At 37.0% G+C, this 20137-nt stretch overlaps 1 protein-coding gene and 1 pseudogene across 1 annotated transcript in view; one reads left to right on the plus strand and one right to left on the minus strand.

Annotated features, from left to right (window-relative positions):
- EXOC6B (exocyst complex component 6B) overlaps positions 1-20137 on the plus strand; it is a 721321-nt gene that overhangs the window by 106310 nt on the left and 594874 nt on the right. The window contains exon 6 of the mRNA XM_059079741.2: positions 2574-2778. Coding sequence (XP_058935724.1) covers positions 2574-2778 — 205 coding nt within the window. The remainder of the gene's footprint in view (positions 1-2573; positions 2779-20137) is intronic.
- LOC131765834 (dnaJ homolog subfamily A member 1 pseudogene) lies at positions 17361-18603 on the minus strand (annotated as a pseudogene).

Raw genomic sequence — 20137 nt, forward strand, 5'->3', positions numbered from 1 at the left:
TGAAAATGTGTATCATTAATATAAATATGTTTACCAGCAGGCTGTGAATTCTCATTTATTAAAACCCCTGATAATAATATCCATTATTTTTTAAGAAATTGTTGGCAGTTTGAGTGACAAAATTATATTTTTTATTTTCATTTCTTCACATCAGCTCAACTTTTTTTTTTTCTTATTTGCATTTTGGGGGCTCTTGTGGCTTTTCTTTGTTCATTGCTTAAAAAAAAAATCCCTGAAGTTTATATGTTGCAACTAATCTTTGCCAGGTTGTTGTTTCCTCTTTATTCTTATTCTCTTTTTATGTATAACTTTTTTTGTTTTTACCTGTTCAACTGTATCAGTTTTAGTTTTATTTGTTCTCTTACGCTTGTGGAAGCTTTCCTACCTATCAGATAAATATTTTCCCTGTTATTATTATGAAATGTGTCCTTCTGTGTTTCCAGAAATATTTGTTGTCTTAAAATCTAATGTGTCTGATATTAATATAGCCATTCAAGCACTTTTATGGTTACTTTTGGGGTATATCTTATTCCAGCTTTTACTTCAGTCTGTTTGTATCTGTGACTCTAAAGTGGGTTTCTTGTAAACAACATACAGTTGGATCATGCTTTTTATTTTATTTACTTATTTTTTATTTTATTTTAGCCGCATTGTGCGGCATGTGGGATCTTAGTTCCCCGACCAGGGATTGAACCCATGCCCCCTGCAGTGGAAGCACGGAGCCTTAACCACTGGAACACCAGGGAAGTCCCTGGATCATGCTTTAAAAATACTGTCTGACAGTGTCTGCCTTTTGATTTGCATGCTTATTAGTTCATTTGCATTTAATATAATTATTAATATGGTTGGGGTTTGCTCTTTATTTTGTGTTTTTCACGTCTTTTTTGTTCTTATTTATCTTTTACTCCTTTTTTGTATTAAATATTTTGTAGTATACTATTTTCTTCCGTAAAGCTTTTAATGTTGTATTTTTTGAGGTTTTTTTTTTTAGAGGTTACTCTGTGGATTATTTGTCACAGTCTACTTTAGGTCATTGCTCATGTAGTTTTGATATAATATATAGAAGTAGTTTTGCTTCAACTTAGCTCCATTTCTTCCCTCTTCTTTTGTGCTATTATTGTCAGTTATATCTATATATTTTATAAACCCAAAATACAGTGTTATAATCATTGCTTTAAAAGTATTGTCTTTTACTGATAGTAAAAGAGAAAAAAAAGCACATTTATTCAGTCTTTTATATTACCATATATTTACTCTTTCCTATGTTCTTCATTTTTTTTTTCCTCTGAATTCAAGTTACTATCTGCTATCATTTTCTTTCTGGCTTTCTTTAGTATTTCTTGTAAGGCAGATCTGCTAGCAAGGAATTCTTTTAGTCTTTGTTTATCTGGGAATATAATTCATTTTCATTTTTAAAGGCTAGTCATCAGCTAATGGTTGGTCCTGGGTGCTCAAAGAAACTTGTGCTGAGAAAGGTGCCTACCCTTTGTTAGTGGACTTGTATATGGGCTAGGGAGTGCATTCAAAATTCAGGCAAGTTTTCAAGTCTGCTGAGCTTTTATATTCTGCCAAGCCTTCTCCTGTGTGCAGGCCTGCAGTCTCCTAGTCAGCCAGGGATGTGTGGAGTGCTTAGGCCCTTTTAGGTGTCCCCTGCATTTGTGCACAGCTTCTCAGTCAGCTAGGGATATTCAGAGAGCTATCAGGTTATTCTATGGGTCTCTTATTTCCAGGACTTCCCTGTCAAGTTTTGGTTGGTTCTCCAGTCTGCTCTTTGTTCCAACCTAGATGACTTCAGGCCAGTAGAGCTGGAGGTTCCCCCCACTCTCTTCCTTTTTTAAAATGAGTTTGCTACTTTTCCTAACAGCACCACTCCATACAGGATTTTCACTCTCTGCTACAAATCATGTCAGCCCCTAACGGAAGAGAAGCTGCTGGTTTTCTTGACAAGCCATAACCAATGATGGGGTGAGGGGAGGTGGAGAGGGTGATGGAGGTAGCCCCAGGCAAGAATACCACAAAGTCCCTCTCTATTTAGCAGTTTTCATGAATAAACCCTTCTCAATTTGTTGTTCTCCTTTCCAGAGTCCTTTCCAATTTCTGGAGTCTTGAAATGGTTGTTTGGGACAGTTTTGTCTAGTTTATATTTGCTTTTTGGGTAGAAGATTTGTTAAGCTCTTCGGTGTGCCATAGTTGGAAGTCTATCCTTGGGTACTTTATTTTATAGGATGATTTTTGTGGCATTGATATGATCATTTTATAGTTCCCTTTATTTTTTTTTCCTAGCAATGGCCTTTATTCTTTATGTAATGAATTTCATTGGTGGATTTTCAAAGTTTTCTGTATTCTTGGGAAAAATCCTTTTTTGATTAAATTTATTAAGTCCTGTAATATATATATTGATTTTTAATAATTTGACATTAATTTTTCCATTGATGTTTTTATTGAAACTTAATCCTGGATTTGTCTTAATGTACAGTGAAAACTAATTCAGGCTAGAAATTTTGCCTGAGGAATATATCTGTGGCCCTAAAGAAGACTGAGTTGAGCTAAAGGTGATGCAATTCCTTTTATAGGCATTATCCTGCACTGAAAACTCTGGAACATCTAGAGCATACCTATCTGCCTCAAGTAAGCCACTATCGATTCTGCAAGGTGATGGTTGACAATATCCCCAAGCTTCGAGAAGAAATTAAGGATGTTTCTATGTCTGATCTCAAAGACTTTCTGGAGAGTATCCGCAAACATTCAGACAAAATTGGAGAGACTGCCATGAAGCAAGTAGGTCTTGGGTTTATGATAGGTTGGCCAATGACTTTGCAAGTATTCTGTTAAACACAGATTTCTTTTTGCTAACTGTCTTAATTGTTTCTTGTCATTTTAGGGAAGTCCTTCATCTTTATGGGAACACATGATTTTAAAATATCTTTTATTTTCTTAGCAGAGCAATGAATTATTTACTAGTATATTGTTTTGCTCTGTGAATATTCAGTACATACTGATTGATTGTGATGGTTTATATTGGTGCTTTGAAGAGGCTTTTCTATTTTTTGAGTACTTTTCTTGACTTTCGGTATGATTTGAAGCCCAAGATTTTTAAAAGTTCTTTTTCTAGTTAATGAGCTAAATTGTGCTACAGGTACCTTTGGTTGATTATTTACTATGTAAGCAAGATGTCATGTTATATATGAATATTTCTGTAATTGTTATTTCTGATATCAGTGGGTATCAGTGAAAAAAGGCCTTTTGGGAAATGCTGGGAATTATGATCACAGAAAGGAATTCATTTATAACTTATAAATTAACGATGTGTTGAAAGTGTTTCGATTTTTTTCTTTCAATATCTTCATCTCTAAGTTATGAAAGCCACAAGGAACATCCAGAATTACTTTGTTGTTATGAATAAAGAACAATAGTAATTTGCAATATTACTTGCTCTTTTGAAATTTAAGTCACACTGCTTTTATTAAAATTTCTCAGTATACCTTATGATGTAACCTATAACAATAAGTAGAAGATTCAGCTGTTTATGGAAAGTGTTTTTTGGTTCTATAAACAACTGTGTTCTTGAATAAGTCATTTGTAGTTCTTATTCTGTGAGGAATGAGGGAGTAGGTCATATTTTTGGTCTCAGCTACCCTTGGTAATCTTTTAGATATGTCTTTGATTCTGCAAAAGAGATCTGCCTCTTTGGAAATCCCTTTCCTAAAGGAATACTCATATTCTTTTCCCATTTCTTCTTTTAATTTCTTTATTATTATACTTTACAAAGTGGAAAGCTTAAAACTAGTTGATGATAAACCCTGATGGAAATAATCATATCATGTCATTTTTTTTTTAGTAGTGAAGAAACAAAATTAATCATTGAAAATATACTTTTGCCTTGCTGTGTATATTTTGAGTACAGGAATGAAGGTAGCTTGTGAGACAAGTCTTTATTGTGGTTGACAAATTTTTACTAATTTTTCAAAATATACAAGAGTATAGTACAAAGTTGCTTTTCCTAGGCCTTTGCTTGAGAAATTACTTCCTTTTTGGTGAAAGAGAGGATTTCATGAAGAATATTATTTCATTTAATGTGAGATATCTGGTCTCTCCCCTAATTATCTGAAGAAATTAAGGCCTAGGCCAGGGAAGTGATTTGCTCAAGTTCAGACATCTTGTAAAGGTCAGATTCTGTAGTAGAATTCAGATTAGATTGAGATGAATTTGTCTGCTATGGCACTCAAAATGTGTAAACTGTTAGCTGTTGGCTGTATTTTTGTCATTTAAAGAAATGGTGAAGAAACCTTTTGTGAATTCAGGACTTTTTAATTAACTGATAACCCTTTATTCCTCCTATAGCATTTTTCATCTCAAGTATAGCTCTTATTGCATGTATTACTATCCTATGCTATGGTATATATAAGATCATTGAATAAAGATATCTTACACATTTAAAAATCTTCTGTAGTACATAAAAAGTAAGGAAAGTAGGAGGGAGAGAAACTACCATATACTTTGTACATAGTAGGTGTTCAGTAAATATTTGTTTGAATTCATAGATGTTAGAAAAGAGGGAGAGGATCTGATTTATTTCTCACTTATATCAAGCCCAAAATGATGTTTCTGATTTATGATGGTTTTCTTTGCAATGGTGATTTAAGGAAAGTTTCCATTATATGGCTCTGTCATTTTTAATATGGTTTTGAAGATTGCTGCAAAAGGGGAAAGACCAAAGAGTATTGCATGTGGTAGGGTTTTTAAGGGCTAGGCATGAATGTGACACATCATCACTTCTTCTCTGATTTCACTGGCCAGATCTTAATAACATGGCCATAGCAACCTGTAAGGGATGCTGGGGAATATAATCTCACTCTGTCTAAGAGAAGAACACAGTTTTGGCAAATAGTAGCGAGTCTCTGGCACAGTCTACCCTTTTGGTCATCAAATATCTCTTCACTCTTTTTTTTAAAAAAATAAATTTATTTATTTATTTATGGCTGTGTTGGGTCTTCGTTGCTGCGTGTGAGCTTTCTCTAGTTGTGGCATGTGGGGCCTACTCTTCGTTGCGGTGCATGGGCTTCTCATTGTGGTGGCCTCTCTTGTTGTAGAGCATGGGCTCTAGGCGCACAGGCTCAGTAGTTGTGGCTCGCAGGCTCAGTAGTTGTGGCACACGGGCTTAGTTGCTCTGCTGCATGTGGGATCTTCCCGGACCAGGGATCAAACCCGTGTCCCCTGCAGTGGCAGGGGGATCCTTTTTTTTTTTTTTTTTGCAGTAGGCGGGCCTCTCACTGTTGTGGCCTCTCCCGTTGTGGAGCACAGGCTCCGGACGTGCAGGCTCAGTGGCCATGGCTCACGGGACCAGTCGCTCCGCGGCATGGGGGATCTTCCCAGACCGGGGCATGAACCCGTGTGCCCTGCATCGGCAGGTGGACTCTCAACCACTGTGCCACCAGGGAAGCCCTGTGGGGGGTTCTTAACCACTGTGCCACCAGGGAATTCCATATCTATTCACTCTTCCTCTTGTCCATAGAACATACTTGTCCCTTCCCTAAGGAATACAACCCAATATCCCATCTAGTTACTACATCCATCTCAAAGTGTGATATATTCCAGGGATGCTTAGTGCTCTCCATCACATCCAGATGTGGCTCTTCAGTGGGCTGATGACCAGGAACTAAGATAGGTTATCTGCACCTGTTGCCCTCCCACCCTCAGTATACCATGGAGAAGCTAGAACAGAATAGCTACAACAAAAACTTCCATTTAGAAAAGGGAAGAACAGGAGATGTACAGTATTACCTGCTTCATAGCAAATCATGTAATCCGTTTGGGCCATCATTGGGAAATCTTTCTGCCTTAGTATTAGGGGAACTTCCTTGTCTAGATGTTGATTCTGTGGAAAGAACTCCTTTGCCCATTGTTCTCCTGGGCTCTTGGCTGCATCTTAGTTTTTCTTACCCTTTTTTTTTTTCTGTGTACATTTCTGAAGTGCGTGCTGGGGAATATACCTTCATTTGAAGATTTTTCTCTCTCTCTCTGTAGATATACACATACATCTACATCTACACTTATATCTACAACCACATTTATCTCTCTGTCTTTCAGTGCTTACTTTCTGCTTCTACAAGTTTAGGAGCCCAAGGGTTGTTTTAAGGTTCTGAACAAAGTTTTATTTAGTCCAGATTTGTGGGTTTTTGGCATTATAGTTACCTCAAAACTTAGTAGACCTTTGATCTGTCTCTTTCCAGTAGGTTCTATTTAGATACCATACCCACTGTTCTTTTCTAAATATAATTTTCAGGAATATATTTTTTTTCTTCTTCCCTGTTTGGGGAGGTAGTAGAGTTGGGGGAGCATAACCCTTGCCTCATGTCTTTTTCTTACTTAGGCCCTACTTGGAGGCTATATGAAATAACGGGTAAGAAAACCATACCTGAATCTAATTTTTGCCTCAGGATTAAGTCACTTTGTTCAAGGAGGTCTTCTTTGGACTTAATTGCTTAAAATTTACCATCTTTTTCTTTTACTATTTGGGATCTATATGTGTTCAGCTTTCTAACCCTCTGAGGCCCAAGTTTCTGGACTTGTGCTATTCCCTGTAATTTCAGTTTTCAAAGTAGGAAATTCTGTGCTCATTGTTTTTGTGTAAAACCTTGCTAAAAGCAGAAAGCAAATGCCAATATACACTATAACTCTCTCTCTACATTCACATATAGAGCTACAGACCCAATAGACATGTGGTGTGCCTTTTCATTTATTACAGGTTCCAGTTTTGCCAGTTGCTTTGCCACAATATCACAGGGCTTTTCAGGCCTTTGACTTGCTAAATATATATTCTTGCGACCTACTGCCTGACCTCTAAGCTGATGTCATTTATTTTAGGTTTTTTTGTTATGGCAACACCATTCTTCCAATGCCAGTGCCTGTTTCATTAAATAACGATGCCTGTTGTAGCTAAGCTCTAAAATCTCACCGTAGAAATTTTATTTTTCGCTCATGTGAATTCCAAAATGGATGTTTCTGGTTGGATAGCTCTTCTTTAAGTGACTGTGAAGGGATCCAGGACTCTTCCAACTTGTGGCTCTATCACTTCAACATGTGGCTTTCAATGTTACAGCAGTAGAGAAAAAAGTAAATAATGCCTGGAGATTTTTTTTTTAATTGACCAGGCTTGTAAGTGATACATATGACTGCTGCCAACATTATATCAGCAGAAGCTCATACACTGCAAGCGAGGATTAGAAATATAGTCTATCTATGTGACCAGGAGAAAGAGGAAATAGGTTTGGTGAATACCTAGCTAGTCTGCTACAACCTGCTATTACAGAGCTTAGAAAAAATACATATTTCCGTGTCTCTTGTCTGTTTTTCTTCACAATTTCATCTCTTTGACATTTCTCCCCCATATGTTTGCCTTCTAATTTACTAATCCAGTTTTTAGCATTATCTATGCCGCTATTCAGAACTTTATCGTCATCATCAGTTTTAGTTCATCAACTGCAGTTTTGGCCTTAAAAATGTATTATTTTCCTTAAAAAAAATTCTAAGTGGCCTATAGAATCATACAAGAAAACAGATTTGAAAGTATCACTTAATATTGATAGTTGGTCTGGGTGCTTCTGAAAATTATGTAAATGATTTTGCTTTTTCTTGGTGGACATCTCCTGTTTTCTTCTTCCACTTACCCTATCCTGAGTTGCTTCATTGACCCACGGGTGGGCTTTGTCCTTTGTACAATGAAATGATGGAGGCAGTTGGTAGATTGGCTTCTCTTTGGGATATAACAGTTAAACTACCAGAAGGACTCCACCCTAATTAGGGTTTAATGAGCAAATTTGGCTCCAAACTTTTACCTGAGATTATAATCTCAAACCGTTTGTTGTCCAATTTTATCAAGAGATATGATGCAAAAAATACTATTTGAGGATGATGCAAAAATACTATTTGAGGATGACCTGAAGGATATGTAGTTTATCCATTTCTCTATATTCCAACTATTATATTGTCTCTGGATAAAGCTTTATCTGTAGGAAGCTCTTTGCTTTGATTGCATGTGGTAGGCAGAATTTTAAGATGGTCCCCAGGATTCCTGCCCCTGGTCTGTGCATCCTGTAAAATCCTCTCCCTTAAGCGTGTGAACCTAATATGTAAGGTGAGTACCTTTAAAAGAGGATCTAGAGGTCAGATATAAAGCTAGAGAGATTAAAAACTGCAACAGATACTTTACTATTGGTCTTGAAGAAACAGAATGCCATGTTTTGGAGGGGGCCACGTGGCAGGGAACTGTAGGCAGCCTTGAGTTGTTGAGAGCTATCCCTAGCCGACAGTCAGCAAGAAAATGGGGACCTGAGTCCTACAACCACAAGGAATTGGATTCTGCCAACTTAGAAGACTGTGAGCTCCAGATGAAACCACAGACCTGACTGACATTATGATTTCAGCCTGGTGAGACCCTGAGCAGAAGGCCCAGCAAAAACATGTTGAACTCCTGACCCGTGGAAACTTAGATAATAATTGTGTGTAGTTTCAAGTCACTAAGTTTATAGTAGTATGTTACACAGCAGTAGAAAACTAATATACTCTATTATTTTGGTCTTGAATAGAATTACTTTTTACTAAACTGTACATTTTTATTTTAATTTTGCCTTTGGGTCTAGGAAACAATGGTATAGTCCGTCTGGTTTAAAAGGTGTCAAGCTAGAAGTTTCTTAGTCTTTCACTTGTCTTCCAATATACAATACCTGGGAAGCTGCAGAAAAGTAAGAAACATGTATAAGTATGAAAACTAGGATAGAAGTTCGATCATATAGCAGAATCTGAGGAGGAATTTAAAAATTGTCCATTCTACTGTGTATTACTATATTGAATTTTAAGTCAAGTGGTCTTATTTTACAAAAAAAGTTTCATGTTCCTGTATATATCTTTTTAACATGGTATTGGAATGAAAGCATTTAATGGACCCACCTATGAGTCTGCCATGGGAAATAGAGCCACAGTTAAAGCAAGTAGAAAAACCCTCCCTTTTATCCTATCCCATTTTCTGTGTTGATATTCTTACAGTGTGCTTCCAAAATACTGTGTATGTCTTATTTTGGAATAATCAACGTAGCTTGAACTGTTTTATAAAACATGTCTAAAGTTGTTCTTCCTTAATTATCTGCTGTTTTTTAGTTCTCCTTTTGAAATTGATTTCTGTAATTCACTTGTTATGGAATTGATTTGTGCAGGAGGGAAGTTCTGTATTTGTTATTTTGGTTAGTTTGCCTTAGGCTTTGTGGGACTAAATAACATTTGTAAGGTAAACATTCTTGGCTAGGTTGATTTCTATGTGGGGCCCTTTAACAAAGGGAAGGATTTACTTACTTTTAAAATTCTAACTTGGCTTTGCCAAATTATATAGATTATATGACTGATGCTTAGAAAAGGAACTGGTTGCTTATAAAAGAAATGGAAGTCTCCCCAGGCATTCTTCCTTTAGTAACTAGTTTTAAAGAAACTGCTCCTTGGGTGAGATTAGCTGTCACCATGGTTCTTTCAGCCCTTGACTTTCTTTGATTAAGTCTTGACTAGAGCAAAATGTGCTGTTTTATTTATTGTGTAGAACACCTTTGACTTAGATCAGGCATAGTACTACCAACTGAGTTCACATAGGCCATATAATGACTGCCAAGTAAAAGCAGTATTGCTGTTGAAATCTCTTTTGTGCTGGATGCTATGCAAAACTTCCACAGAATATGGCCTTTGGAGTCAAAGAAGTTGGTGCTCACTTGGTTTGGTGTTCCTGGATTTACTTTTTCTTTTCTTTTCTTCTTGATTTTGATATTTTTGTGTTTGTACTAATTCTTGCTCCTTATTCTTTGATGATATGGATGGCCTGCGGGTAAGGTGGGGGAATGTGAGAGCTGTGTTATATGGGATTCTTGAAGTAGGCAACAATCAGAGTAGCTTATGATAGATAGTACAATTTTAGAATCTGAGCTTATGATAGATAGTACAATTTTAGAATCTGAAGGGGATAGTAGGGATTTAGTTTACTGTTCAGTAATATGATAGTTAACAGAATAGACTTTGGAGTTTGGGTTAGACTCCTAGATTTGTCATTTGCTAGCTGTATGACAGTGGGCAAGTTACTAAACATCACATTCAGTCTTCACAACTCTGTAGTTGGAATTTTTAATCTTCTTTGCAAAGATGTGGAAATATTTAGGGAAATCAAGTACTTAGCTTAGTCTCAGGCTTATAATACATGTTAAATTAAAAGAAAGAAAAGAAAAGAACCATCCTAGATGAATGGTGAATGTAAATAGATTCTAAGAGTATGGAGAAGGAGAAGATTAAATTAGAGTTAAACTTGGTGATTGAACTACTTTTAATTTTATTCCTAAAATTCAATTTTCTGTGACAATTTTCAGCCTTGAATTTGATCTCATTATTAATCATTTTTTCTCCTTACCATAAAAGTTATTTCTATTGTATACACTTCTAAAATATTTTGAACCTGAGTTCAGTTAAAATGATGACAATTAAATTTAAAAGATAAATGACCCTTGATTCATGTTGAGTGAAAGAAGAGAATTTATTCCTTAAATCTAATTTGATGGCAATATTACAGTTTGCCTTTGAGTTTTCTTCAGGATAAAAAGGAAACTGTATGGTGTGTGTATATATAATAAACATATTATTTATTTGCTTTGGCTAAGCAAAGCACACCAGCTTATCAGGAGAAATTTTCTTGTTATTAAATTTTAAGAGAAAATTGTCATATGGGTTCTCAATATAATTTGTGAACATGGATTTTTAGTGTGCTCATCCTAAAATAGACAATTACTTTAGAGGAACAGCAGCTATTGCAATACTTACCCCATCTCTCACAAATATACTACATATACGCATATATATATATATATATATATATATATATATATGTTTCAGTTATTTTAAGATTAAATTCTTTTGAGAATATTCCTTTTACTGAGCCTTGGCTTGTACTAGTAAGTAGTAATACTTAATTTAAAACAATATGGTATCATAAGAATAAACTGCTGAGTAGAACAGAATACAAGTACAGAAATTGACCCAAATTATAGTATAAGAATTTAATAAGTGATAAAGGTAATGTTATACAAGAGGCATAGACACACACAAATTAGTATTATGCCATATAGGTATAAAGTAACTTTTCCTCAGTAAAACTTATAGGCAGAAAGTTCAGAACAGTGCATGAGAATACGATCTTCCTGTCATTTTGTGGAGGGACCTGATGGCTTCAACTTTTCTGTATAAACAGTGGGACATGCCTCAGGAGAAGGACCCTGCTCTTGTAATATTGATAGGGAAGCTGGGAGAAGGGCAAGAACATCTAGTCAATATGTACTAGGTGGATCTTTGCTGGTCAGAGAAATGACTTGGCTAGGGGAATTCTGTCAATGCCTCTTAGATTAGCTAAAGAGACTTAGTATTCTTCAGATGAGCCGACTCAGTCTACTGAACCAGTTCATTGCTAAGCTTTGAGAATGGGGAAGGTAGAGAGCCACTAGGGCCCTCCAAGGTAGCATCTCATGGCACTAGGGAATGCTATTAGCATGATTGCTGCTTTACTTATCTGTCTTCCCAACCAGTTTATGGTCTCTGTAAGGACAGAGGTATGTTTTTTACCTTTATATCTTCAGCACCTTGCTAGCATAGTGCTTGGTCGTAGTAGATAGTTAATAAATCAATTTATTACTCTTAATTGTGTATTTAATTAAATTTAATGTACCTACACCTTAATATTTTTCAGGAAAAGCCATCCTTTTTAAAAATATTCTAAGGTATATCCTCTTATTCCAATTATATTCTTAAATATATGAAAATATTAAAATTGTACTTTGAATGGATTTTGAAACTATCTGAAAATACTGTGGAGGTACTAAGAAGTGATCAGATTAACTTCTTGTTAAAGATAGTGGGTCGAACACATATATTTCTATCTTCCATCTCTCCAAAGTCATAAAAACAACAGCTAAGGGAATATTTTTAAAAAACACGAGCTCCCAAACATAAAGACTATAAGAGAGCAGGTGATAGCAACATTTTTTGGAAATTGGAAAGTAAAAAGATGTGTGATAATTGTCCTAACATATCCAAGAAAACTCAGTCCTAAACCAGTAGTAGAAGAAACTGAGAACACCCCCCCCCCCTTTTTTTTTTTTTTGCGGTACGCGGGCCTCTCACTGTTGTGGCCTCTCCCGTTGCAGAGCACAGGCTCTGGACGCACAGGCTCTGGACGTGCAGGCTCAGCGGCCGTGGCTCACGGGCCTAGCCGCTCCGCGGCATGTGGGATACTCCCGGACCAGGGCACGAACCTGTATCCCCTGCATCGACAGGCGGACTCTCAACCACTGTGCCACCAGGGAAGCCCACAACCCAATTTTTAGTGTTATGCAGAACTCCTATGTTTAAGAAATTGCTGGCACCAGAGAAAGGGGGTAAAATTGATGGCCAGACAGAAAGATTGGTTGAATGTCTATTTCAGAACCCGTTAGACATCTGGATTCCTTCCCCAGCTTTTTCCTATCAGTTAACTACTTGATCCCAACTCTAGCTGAAGATCAGATAACAATAGCCACAAACTGAAAACAGTGGAAGTTTATATACTAAATACTGAGATTTATCCTAAATCTCACAGCCCTCTTTTCTGATTTGGTTCTCAGAACCAGGCTTATACCCTTCAGGTGTGAGATTGTAAGATAATCTGAATACTCTGAATAATATGATTAGCCCAAGAGAAGTATCCTAAAGAGATGTCCACTGAGTAGTCCCCAGTAAAAAGGGCAAGTCATATCACTTTGAAGGCCACAGTAGACTAGACTGATGTACATTCAGTCAGCTTTTTAGTTTCCCAATTTAAAATTTGAGCAGATGGCTAAGGATCACCAGATATTTGAGAAAAGATTCTAACATTAAAGTACAGTCAGAACAAACACGTACAAAGAAGCAACTTGGAGAAGATAGGGACTATACAAGAAGAGGAAAACCTAAAAGGCAAAACAAGACAATCATCAGTAGCATTAGAAAGATAAGAGAAAATAAATTACATGTAAAAAGCAAGATCAGAATGCTGCATAAAAGGAGAAATGCAGAGAACAAAAAGAATGTTTAGAAATTAAAAATATGATAGCAGAAAACACTTAAAGGAGGGTTTGGAAAATAAAGTTAAAAATATATTCCAGAGAGAAGAGTAAAAAGAAAAAGAGATAGAACATGGGAAATAGAAAAGATATAAGAATATTAGGGGGCAGTCTAGGCGATCCAGCATTTGAATACTAAGCATTCTAGAAAAATAAAGCAAAAATGAAGGGAAGGAATTCATCACAGAAATAATATGGGAAAATTTCCCAAAATTCTAAGACATGAACATGCAGATTAAAGGACCCACCAAGTATCCAACGAAAGGGATGAAAAGAGACTTATATCAAGGCATATTGTGAATTTTCAGAAGCCAGAGGACAAAGTGAAAATCCTAAATGTCTTTAGAGGTTAAAAAACAATATCTTATATGGCTTGGCTATGTATTGCATTTATACAGTTATAATAATTAAATGCTAAAAGTTAATATAGGTAATTAATCCATTGGTTTATCTCTGTTTTGGAGGGATACGTGAATGGCACCACACAGATATTTGGTGCTGGTGTGTTAAGAATGTGAAAGAGACCTTAAACCCCCATCTCCCATGGTGGAACGTCAATAGATAATGCTTAGAACTAAAAAACCCCACAATAGCCAAAAGGCAGAAACAACCCTAGAGTCCATTGATGGATGGATAAACAAAATGTGGTATATACATATAATGGAATATTATTTAGCCTTAAAAAAGGAAATTTGGACACATGCTACAACATGGATGAACCATGAAGACATTATGCTAAGTGAAATAAGCCAGGCATGAAAGGACAAATATTGTAAAGTTCCACTTATCTGAGGTTCCTGAAGTAGTCAAATTCATAAAGACAGAAGGTAGAATGATGGTTTACAGGGACTAGAAGTAAAAGAGAAGAGGAGTTAATGTTTAATGGGTACAGAGTTTCAGTTGGGAAGATGAAGTTCTGAAGATGGGTGGTGGTGATGGTTGTACAACAAGGTGAATGTACCTAATGCCACAGAACTGTACAGTTAAAAATGGTTGGGCTTCCCCGGTGGCGCAGTGGTTGAGAGTCCGCCTGCTGATGCAGGGGACACGGGTTCGTGCCCCGGTCCGGGAAGATCCCACATGCCGCGGAGCGGCTGGGCCTGTGAGCCATGGCCGCTGAGCCTGCGCATCCGGAGCCTGTGCTCCGCAACGGGAGAGGCCACAACAGTGAGAGGCCAGCGTACCGCAAAAAAAAAAAAAAAAAAAAAAAAAGTTAACATGGAAAATTTTATGTCATAAATTTTACCACAATTAAAAAAAACTAAAGAAATAAGCAGTAGCACACATAAGCATGGTTTGTAGAGATAAAGATGTAAGCATCAAAAGAGTGGTTGCTTCTGGGGAGCAGGATTTGGGGAGAAAGAGGAGAGGAGGAAACGGTTGTTTCTCATAATAGACTCTTTATGTATAACTTAACTATGCATAGTTTTGCATGTATAACTTAGGGAAGATATATTGAACAAAAAAAAAAAAGAAAAGAAACAAGTCAGATTAGGTGTATGTGTATAACATGGGATTTGTTGGTGGACTGGATATGAGGTAGTAAATGTTCCAACTCTCAGGGTACAGAGGAAGCATTCCCTTATTGAAGGGACTATTTATACCTATCTATGGCATTATTGATTTTCTTTTCTGCTTTATGTGGGTAATTGAGGAATCTCCAGTCTTCAGATTCATAGCTATATATAACAAGGTGGGAAAGGAATTACGTGTTAGTTGTAAATTAAACTGAGGTCCATTCAAATCTCTGTTGTATTGTGTGCCTTATTAAAGAAGTGAACAGAGAAATTTGATTTAATAAGCAACAAAGCAAATTTAAAAAAATAATATAAACATCTTGAAAGTGATGATAAAGGTTGCAAATTTGTGATAACCAGAATGTTCTCTTTCCCTTGCCATGAATTCTTAAGTTAAATATTTACCATTGTTAAGAAGAGAATATGAGTTCTTCAGTACCTTGCTTTGGTTGCAAAATGTCACACTACCTCACCCCTGCCACTGTTGCAGGTTCACACTCATTTCATACTTGGGCATATGTTCTGCTGAGTGAGTAGTCCCTGTGCTGCTGCAGGAGAAGATGGGGAAAGAGGGAGTTAAAAGAGCAGTGAAGGAAAGTAGTGCTGATAGGCTAGCCTACATATAATTTGACTTGGCCTCAGAGTTTTGTGGGAGAGAGCCAGTGTTAACTTTCTGTTAAATTTACAATAAAGGAAAACGACCTACACTATGAAGTTTTCCTTCAGTGGTTCGTACAATAACTGAATTTCATTCCATTACAATATTCCTGGGATTTCCTACAGCCTCCAAGTATCATGAATAATTGTACCACACTAATGTGGAAATAAAGTTCAGGTCACTGAACTCACTTTTGACTTGAACTTGAGACCAGCACTTTAGATCTAACTTATGAGGTAGAAATGAATTGATCTTATTGACATAAATAAGATGCTACCTGTTTGTGTTTTTATTATATAATTTAGCCTCTGAAATATGCAAGGATATGAAAGGTTATTTAAAATGATGCCTTAAATATAATATGTAAATATACAGCCTAAGTGCTATTAAATATTACTATACAGGGGGCCAAGAACAACCACTTTATTGTCTTTATTATCAGATTAAGTTTATTATTATTTTTTAAAAAGCCTTTATTTTCAAAATTTATTTATTTATTTATTTTTGGCTGCGTTGGGTCTTTGTTGCTGCGCGCGGGCTTTCTCTAGTTGGGGTGAGCGGGTGCTACTCTTTGTTGTGGTGAGCGGGCTTCTCATTGCGGTCGCTTCTCTAGTTGTGGAGCAGGGCTCCAGGCATGTGGGTTTCAGTAGTTGTGGTGCATGGGCTCAGCAGTTGTGGTTTGCGGGCTCTAGAGTGCAGGCTCAGTAGTTGTGGCGCATGGGCTTAGTTGTTCTGCGGCATGTGGGATCTTCCTAGACCAGGGCTTGAACCCGTGTCCCCTGCATTGGCAGGCAGATTCTTAACCACTGCACCACCAGGGAAGCCCCAGGCCTTTATTTATTTGCTTATTTATTTTTGGCCGCACAGCACAGCTTGCCTGGGCCCTTGGCAGTAGAAGCACGGAGTCCTAACCACTGGACCACCAGGGAATTCCCATTGTCAGATTAAGTTTAGATCTGGTCAGACACAGCCTCTCTCTGCCTTTCTAAATGATGAAAGGAAGCAAGATGTATTTTCATCTCATTGGAATGAACTATTATTAAAGTTTGTTTAATAGGTAGTGATCTCTCATTACAGGTCTGAATGAACTAGTATTCTTTTTTTTTTTTTTTGCTTTGTAATCAGTGTATTAAGGAGATTCATACATTTCAAGAATTCTGATATCCAGATTTAAGCTTGTGAGAATATGACTTTAAACATACAATTAAAGCTATTCATAATTTGCTATACTACCAACATTAAATTACAGTTTCTTTGGAGCATAAGTTAAATGGTTTAAAGTAAGCCTGTAATATACCTACAAAACACCTTCCTAACTCATACATGCAAATTACTTCTTCATGTAAAGATCTCATCACTCCAGCCTCTAAGTTACCCTGCTCCAGAAGTTACTACTCTTAAGGCTTACTGAGGTACAAAGAGAAGGAAAAACAAAAAAAAGGAACCAGGACCAATAACTAGATATATTAAAAAAAGATGGCCCAGCAGAAGGGAATGCAGTTCTACAAATGCAAGCCCTCAAGAAGCAGCATGTTATATGATAAACCCCTTCTTTAGAAAGGTGTCATTTCTGTCACTGATACCACAGGCTAAATTAAATTATATAGCATGCCATCTTCAAGTAACAGTAGAGGCAATAGAATAAATGCAGAGGCATCACAATGAATCCCACTTAATCCCACTATACAGACCAACAGTTCTCTACCAATTCTTTGACTGCCAGTTAAATACAGTTTTAACTTCATAGCTGAACAATTAAGGGTCATACACTGAAGTCATTACATATACCTGGCATTTCTAAGTCTAAGCTATTCCATGTACATAGCTGAAGTCATTTACAAAGTATGGCCTAACAAATGCTAGGGGAAATTTTTTAAAGTAGTTTTTACAAGTATTAAACTTATCTTGCACACTGAAGTCATCATACATACAGGGCAAAGTCAGCGCTTTTATATTTGGGTTTATTCTTCATTTAACTTTTAAAACAGTACTGTAGTTGAATATTAAAACAAACAATAGCAAGCAGTGAGCATATTATGATTATAGTCCTTCACTCAATCACTACTGCAAATAAAATGCCAGCAGTGAGTGTTATTCACTGGCCCCATTAGGAGGTCTGAAACTGAACACCACCCCGAGGATGATGTTCATCATCCTCATATGCTTCTCCATTGTCATGGCGCCGTCTTTCCTGATTTGGATCAAAGTCCACTAGTTCTACCTGGTCCATTTCATCAGTCTCTTCCACTTCCTTCCTCTCAGATTGGAGTTTTTCCAGCAAAGGGAGTTTATCAGGGGAGAGAAAGCCATTCTCGGGGAAGTTTACCTTAAATTCATTGATCATGCGACCCTTTTAATATGGTCTACGATAAATTGGCATGCCTTCATTTAGCACACACTTGATATCTCCACGCTCGACAATCTGACCTGGATGAGAAGTGATGACTGTGGTGCGGTTGTCAAGAGTAGATATTGGCTTTTGGAAGCCACACAATGCCTCAACCAGCTGTATGTCCATACACATGAAAAGGTCTTCTCCTCGTCGAGTAAAAACAACATGGTCCTTCTGATCTAAAATGATGATAATATCTCCTGGCTCCAGTCCTGGTTCTTGGTGTCTCCTTCACCATGGAATGTTATCTTCTGGCCATCTTTCATGCCTTTGTCAATATGAACTTCTAGAATTTTCTTCTCTCAAACTGTCTTCCTTCCATTGCAGCTTTTACATCTATCTTTAGGACTGATCTGCTCCCCATGGCCCTGGCACTCCATGCAGACAGACTGAATTTGCTGAACCATTCCAGGTCCTATTTGATGAATTCTTATTTGCATTCCAGTACCTTGGCAATTGGGACAGCACTTTACTGCTCCTTTCTTAGCATCTCGGCCTTCACATTTGTCACAAATCACATTCTTTTGCAGAGCTAGTTTACTTTTTGCACCATGATATAAATCTTCTAAGGTTACTGTGAGTTGATGCACAACATTTTTACCTCTCCTTTCTCTTTGCATCCTGCCTCTTCCTCCAAAAAATATATCAAAGATGTCCATGGGGGAGCCCATACCACCACCTGCTCCACCTTCTTTAATTGCCTGCCTCCACCTTCTTTGTCATATAATTCCCTTTGCATCCGAAAGCTTGAGAAATCTGTTTAAACTTCTCTCCTTCATTTGGATTCTTATCAGGGTGGTACTTTAAGGCCAGTTTCCTGTAAGCCTTTTTCAGTTCTTCTTGGGTGGCATTGGGTTTGACCCCCAAAACATCATAAGTGGTTTCTTTCACCGTTTTCTACAGCCGGTGAGATGAGTGGGCTGATGCCGGTGTTGGGGAGCGGGAAGGAGCGTGTCGCAGCTCGGGCAGCCGCCACTCCTCCGCCTTTTCGAGGAGCGTACTGTCTTACTCTGCTTGTGTATGGATGATGTTTTCTCAAGTCAGATATAACAACTGCATGATTGAAATATGGAATATATATTTTAAAACAAAGACTTGCTTCTCTTTTACTTGCATCTCTTTATATGGTTGGGGTCCCTCCCTCCATTCTTCTCTTATTTTTTCCCTATTTATTTCTCTCTCTTTCTCTCTCTCTCTCTCTTTCTCTCTCTCTCTCTCTCTCTTCCTCTGTTTCCCTCTCTCTTAGTTCTAGAAATCCTGCTTGTAAGACCTGAGAATTCAGCTTCATCTTGAGCAGCCTTACATGCTGACCACCCCAACTGGGAACCTTTATTTTAAAAAGTCAATTGTGATATAAGATCTGAAACCAAAACAGAGTTTGAGAATCATGGTATTTGCTCTCTATTATGTGTATGTTTAGCTGTGTGGATAATGGTTCTTTGGTCTAAAGAACAGTTCCAAGTTTGACATTTTTAAAGGGTTTAAATTCAAGGATAAGAACTCATCAGTTCTGGTTCTTCCCAGATCCCAGATTTTCTTGATGTTCTGATATGCTTTCACTATTAATTCTAGTTAGATTCTAATATCTGATCTTATATTAGCACAGTGAATGTACAAAGCAAACAAGGACACTAAAGACATGTTTTAAAATGGTTGGTAAGGCTTGCATATTTTTACTTAAATGTGATTAATCCTTGGGCCCTGCCTACAGATAGTAATTTATTCTGCTGTTTGAACTGCATCTTAAATTTGGCGAATGCTTTCTCACATTTCGTGCTTCTTTATCCTAAGTTTAGATCTGTTTAATTTTATAAAATAGATCTCATAGAGATCTGGTCATTTGGTCATTTCAACTGTCTTTTATTTTTTAATGCTTTCATTGGGCTAGCAGGGATCATTAATACCCAAGAAAATTGGTCTCATGTAACTGACTATAAAAATTACTGTAACATTTTATAAGTAGGAGAATTATGAGTTATAAAATGTTATAATCAAGGAGGCATTAGCACCAATCAAAGCTACTTTTACTTTAAAAAGATTGAGTTTGATTATATTAGTTATAAGAACACTTCGAGATAGTGGTCTAAGAATGTAGACCCTTAAATGGGAGAAAAGAGACTGGATCCATTGCTGACTCTCTCAAGGACCATAGGCATTTACTTATTATCAACTTGGCTTGCACTAATTGCAGGCTAGGAGAGGTGGTGCCTTACCTTATCTTTGTCATGCAGTTATAGTGATAATAGAGAATACAGAGCAGCAGTCAACTCTCTTTGTAATAATTTTTAGAGAAAATTAGCTCATATCCATTCCTAGTCAAGTCTTTCTTGTAGAAAATTTTTTTTTGTAGTGTCTTCAATATTAAAGAACATAGGTTTGGAGTCAAGAAAGCTGGGTTGAAACTTCTCACTTATAATGG

The sequence above is a fragment of the Kogia breviceps genome, chromosome 11, assembly GCF_026419965.1.
Source record: "Kogia breviceps isolate mKogBre1 chromosome 11, mKogBre1 haplotype 1, whole genome shotgun sequence".
Classification (NCBI taxonomy): domain Eukaryota; kingdom Metazoa; phylum Chordata; class Mammalia; order Artiodactyla; family Physeteridae; genus Kogia; species Kogia breviceps.